The sequence below is a fragment of the Rattus norvegicus genome, chromosome 8 (assembly GCF_036323735.1).
Source record: "Rattus norvegicus strain BN/NHsdMcwi chromosome 8, GRCr8, whole genome shotgun sequence".
NCBI classification, from domain to species: Eukaryota; Metazoa; Chordata; class Mammalia; order Rodentia; family Muridae; genus Rattus; species Rattus norvegicus.
The window spans coordinates 47,234,576-47,240,033 of record NC_086026.1 but is presented as its reverse complement, the minus strand read 5'-3'; the positions used below and the strand labels follow the sequence as shown (position 1 = coordinate 47,240,033).

The following is a 5,458-nucleotide window of genomic DNA, read 5'->3' as shown; positions in this document are numbered from 1 at the left end:
CTCAAATTCAAGAATAGTGCTACAAAGTTGCCTGCCAGATGATGGTGATGACGATGATGATGATTACGTTGATGATGATTGGAGTGGTAGTGGTCGTGGTATAGATGCTTGTGTAGTTGGTGGTATTAGTTAAAATCTGGTACTACATATATATGTGTGTGTGTAATAAAGTAGAAATTATTGACTGAATGATAAAAGTGATGAAAAGGAAAAAGGGAAGAAAGAAAGAATAGAAGAAAAGTAATGAGGAAGGAAAGGCAACGAAAAGACCCTACACACAGTGAGAGACTACTGAAACACACCTGTTACATCACATTGTGATTCTCCTCATAGTTCTCTTCACAGCAAGTTTGACATCCTTGTTCCTGAGACTATAAATAAGAGGATTCAGCATGGGAACCATAAGAGTGTAAAACACTGAGAAAAATTTACCCTGGCCTACAGAATCTGCAGATGCTGGTTTGACATAAGTAAGCAGCCCAGAACCATAGAATATACTAACAGTTATGATGTGAGAACCACAAGTACCCATGGCTTTGGACCAACCTGTAGCTGATGACATATGAACAATATTTAAAAGGATGGAAACATATGACGTTAAGATAACAAGACCAGATACAATGACAACTATGCAGGCAATAAGAGAGCTCACAAGTTCATTGGCATAGGTACTGCTACAGGAAAGCTGGAGAAGGGGGAAGATTTCACACATGTAATGGTTGATGATATTCGAATCACAAAAGCTGAGCCTAATCATGCAGCCAGTGTGAGCCATGGCACTTGCGAATCCCATTAAGTAGGACCCAATCATGAGCAGGGAACACATCCTAGGAGACATAAGAATGGCGTAAATCAAGGGCTTACATATGGCCACATAACGATCATAAGCCATTGCTGTCAGCACATAACACTCAGAATTAACAAAAAAGCAGAAAAAGAATAGCTGAGTCATACATCCTGTATACGATATGATGCTTTTTTCAGAAACAAAACCCATCAACATTTTAGGGGTACAGACAAATGAATAACAGAAATCAACCAAGGACAAATTGAACAAGAAAAAGTACATTGGGGTATGCAGGTGTGAATTAAGACCAATGAGAAACATTAAGCTCAAGTTTCCCATCACAGTGGCTGTATAATTCAGCAAGAAGACAAAAAACAAAGGCAGCTGGAACTCAGGTTGGTCTGTTAATCCCCTAAAAACAAACTCAGTCACAGAAGAGTCATTCTCCACAGCCATTTGCATTATGCTGTCATCTGCTGGGAGAGGGAAAAAGCAAGTGACATTAAAAGGAAAGTATCTTTTAACAGACAGGATTTTTGAACCTGATGGGTTTGCAAGCACAGTATTTTGTGAAAATGTTGCATGGCATTCAATCATGACAACACAGGTTGAATCCTGAGAAATCCCCAGTCCCGTCCTTCCCCAACTATGGGATGTTTCTCTTGGTAGAGAGAATACTGATAAAACTCTTAATGTCTCTTGAATGTATTTTCTTCCCTACTCTTTATTCATCAGTACAGATCAAAGATTTTTGAAAAAGAAATAAAAATTTAATTACCTAAGATTTATATCTTTGTGGCTGAAGAAAAAATATGAATGCACAGAGATTCAGTGATCAGCTTTGTTCCACAGAGAGTTTGTAGCTTTTGCAACAAATGGACTTTTCTCCATTGTCCTCGAGAATCCAAAACCTTTGAGGAGAGAATGGTAGTAGACATGTTGAAGATCTGTCTGTACCACCCTACTAAGGTTACCCTGTGGAATGTAACTACTTCTGTATAACATCTTCGTTAGAAAATCCTACTTCTTACCTGCAGAAAGAAAATAACATCCTTATATGAGACTGGAAGATGTTCTGGTTAAAGTGCTTACTTATTTCATGATCCAGATTTCTGTGAAAATTGTTTAGAATTCTTTAAAATTATTACCTAAGATTTCCTCCCAGGTTTCATGAGTCCCTTGAGTAAATAAATTACTGAACCTTCGTTTACGTCATGCACCATAAGCTAAGTGTTGGCTCATTTGAGATTCAAATTTGTGCTCAATTTATAATTTCCCATCAGGAGTATTGATTGACAGAGTACTGGGTGGTTTGCTTTGGAATCTTCATCACAATGGTTTGTTCAATTCTTCAAGAAGATAGTTGAGAGAAATATGACATACTTCTACTAATAATTTTTAATAAGCACCAACAGCTGTATTAACACAATATATTATAGATTAATATTCAACATTGTTTTGTAAAAAGTAGGTTGAAAGATGGAAACATGTATTTATATATATATATCATTTATATATATATAAAATAAAACTAGAGTTCCCTAATTCCTCACACTGAAACTGTAAAAAGTTATGCAACTTCTTATCCTTTATGTATGTGTATGTATAACTGTACATTTTTATGTTTATAAACTGAGACTAGTAAGAGAAAGATTAGGCCAGGTCCCAGTCGTATGATATTTATCTTACATGTAGAAAGGATTAGATGCATATACATCTATACCCTGGACCACAGTAAATAATAATGATAGAATAAAATATAAATGGACTTTAATATTAATTAAATGAGATGATTTACTCTCTGTGTTAGAACTCTGATAGATACATGAAAAGAAATTGTTTAACATTTTTTCATCTTTTCTTATTACTAAAAAATTTCTTATTCTTGGAATTATTACTATTTAGATTGTACAAGTAATTGTGATGCTATTCCGTATAACATAATAAACAGCATCCTTAGTTCCTTCCCATTTTATACCAATATTATCCTTCCCATCACCATACACATAGAGAAATACGTCCAACAAAAATACTTAAAGCATTATTGACTATTTCATGAATACCATGGTGCCCTAAAAAATGAGAGATTAAAATGATTTGCTTTGTCATATTGGATAAATTGACAAGACAGGAAAATACTGACTGGGCTAAGAAAGAATTTTCTTTCAATTTTTTCTTTCAATAATTTTTCAATTATATATGTATATATATATAATTACATCATTTTCCTTTTCATTTGCTAACTCATACCTATTCCATGCACATCCTCATTCCATCTCAAATTCATGACCATTAACCATGTGTTTATTGGATTTACTTCTAGGAGTATAGTTGAGGAAGGAAGCTGCATAATCTAAAAGCCTGCCACAAGACTAGGTCACTCTTCACATAGTGAATCCTCAGAGTTGACTGCAAAACTAGCAGGCACCTCAACAGTGAGGAAAGTAGCATAAACAAATCAGTTAGTCAGCCTATAGCAGTTATTCACTCTTCCATGATATTCAGGAAGACTTTAAGAATTAGTGAGTTTTAGCTTTCCTAGATTTGTAAGATTTCTTTGCATGCCCATAACCATCTCTCCTCCGCCCAAAGTTGAATGTTTCATTTGAAAGAAAATTGCTATGAAATAGTCTTACTTTTAACTTTGACAATTTTGAGTATTTTTGAGTATTTATGAAAAAAGGCATAACTATTATATATAGATACACAGTCACCCTAAGTTATCTGTTAACTGAAATAGGGTAATTTCTTTCCTTATTTGTATAGTCTTGACATGGTTGTTGAAACTAACAAACCATGAGCTCAGGCTTTACTTTTGGACTATCAGTTCTATTTCATTAATTTATCTGTAGTTACTCAATAGCATATTATTCTGATAAATACAGCTCTGTAGTAAGTTTGAAATTTAGAAATATGAGCACTGCAACATTGTTCTCTTTCAAAATTGGTAGTTAGGCTATAAATGATGCTGTGTTCTCAGCTATGAATGCATCAACTCTATTCTCACCAAACAAGGCTCAAAGTAGGTTTAGCAAAAGGAGGAAGAAAGAAAGGCACATATAGTATGTATTTACTATATGAAAATATTAAGTGTTAAGTCATTGATAAGAAAAGTATAATCTATGTCACCACAGAGTTTAGAGATGCACTAATGGGGGAGAGATGGATCTTCCTAGGAAGAAGAAATACAACAGTTATGGATGGATGTGACAGGGACTAGAGGAGAATATTTAAATGGAGAATGGGAGATAAAAGGAGACAAGGGAGAGTATGTGAAGCAGCACAGCTAAAACAGCCATTAGAGGAGGCAATTTCAAATCTAATACAATAAAAATGTCCTAAAACATATACTTATATGAAGCCAATCTAAATGAACCCACCAAAAATCATGGAAGACAGAGCTCCAACCAAAATAATATTTCTAGTACCAGGAATGGATTGCATCTAATTGAGTTGTTTTGTCAAAGAGGTCATGGGAACCCTGAAACAACACAAGCTATTGAGAAGACTGTGGGTTGTTTTTCATTAGCCAATAGCAAGGCTCTGTTAAACACACACACACACACACACACACACACACACACACACACAGAGAGAGAGAGAGAGAGAGAGAAAGAAAGAAAGAGAGAGAGAAACATCTAAACAACCCATTAAAGAAAAAGAAGTGGACCACCTGGTGCCTACCTAGAGTCCTAGAGTATTTATTCCTATGGACAAATGTTCATACTACTATAAAGAGAAAGTTAAATAGTACCAAATAAGAACTGTAAACACCACCACAGCTATAAACCTTCAATCTAAAATGATGACTGCCAGCAAAATAAGCATATGTAACAACAGCGCAAAGCTTATGGGAGTTATTGACAATACCTGATTACTGTCAAACTCTATGACATGGAACACCTTTCTAACATTTGCTGAGTAGCCAAGACCCTGGGACCAGATAGTCCATCAACCCTGAGTAAATGCAAATCATCCTTTTTGCCTAAAAGAACATACCCATAAAATGACCCTTAATGGCATTCTGCAATACCCATAATTCTGTTCCTTGATCAACTATCAAAAAAGAATCTTCCTCCAAAAATACATAATAATAAATATAGAGACCCACAGTCAGAAAATGTGCAGAATAAAAGACCATGGTTTCTTCATCCCTAAAAGGGATGTCTCCTTTAAATCCATGTCTTGGGACTCAGAGAATTCTGTAGGAAAGAAAACTGAAAGAGTATGAGAGTTCACAGGATGGAGGACACAAAAGAAACAAGACTACCTAAACACAACACAAATGATGCATGTGTGAACTCCCAGAGACTGTAGCCAGCATTCATATGAATTTCAGGTGTCTGCAACTGATAGAAATAGGATCTTAGAGCTGAGAAGAGAGTGGACATGACATCCGTCACTAAGAAAAGCTATTTTCAATTGATACCCACTTCAAAAGAAGAGAAGAGAGACCTGAGAACAGGAGTGCAGTTGTTCCCTACCTGTCTGTGTACTTTCTCTGGAACATGTAACCAGGACACCTCACTGAGGACCAAGGGCACTGAGTCATGTAGCATAACATCTATAGTTCTCTATGTGAATGGAGATAGCCCTGAGCCTTTAGTCAATGAGTTTTGCTTCTTTGGTATTTCTTCCCACAAAAGGCATTTGATCCTTTTGTTCACCCTG

At 35.6% G+C, this 5,458-nt stretch overlaps 1 protein-coding gene across 2 annotated transcripts; it reads right to left on the bottom strand.

The window, feature by feature from the left end:
* Positions 1-310: 310 nt before the first annotated feature.
* Or8c15b (olfactory receptor family 8 subfamily C member 15B) lies at positions 311-3,058 on the bottom strand. Of its 2 annotated transcripts, XM_017595534.1 has the most exons (2): positions 3,051-3,058; positions 311-1,253 (listed from the first exon to the last, which is right to left on the bottom strand). In XM_017595534.1, the coding sequence occupies exons 1-2, from the start codon at positions 3,056-3,058 to the stop codon at positions 311-313; spliced, it is 951 nt and encodes a 316-aa protein (XP_017451023.1). The 2 variants fall into 2 exon arrangements, with proteins under 2 accessions (XP_017451023.1, NP_001000440.1); NM_001000440.1 differs by lacking the exon at positions 3,051-3,058 and having other exon boundaries at positions 311-1,249.
* Positions 3,059-5,458: the final 2,400 nt, after the last annotated feature.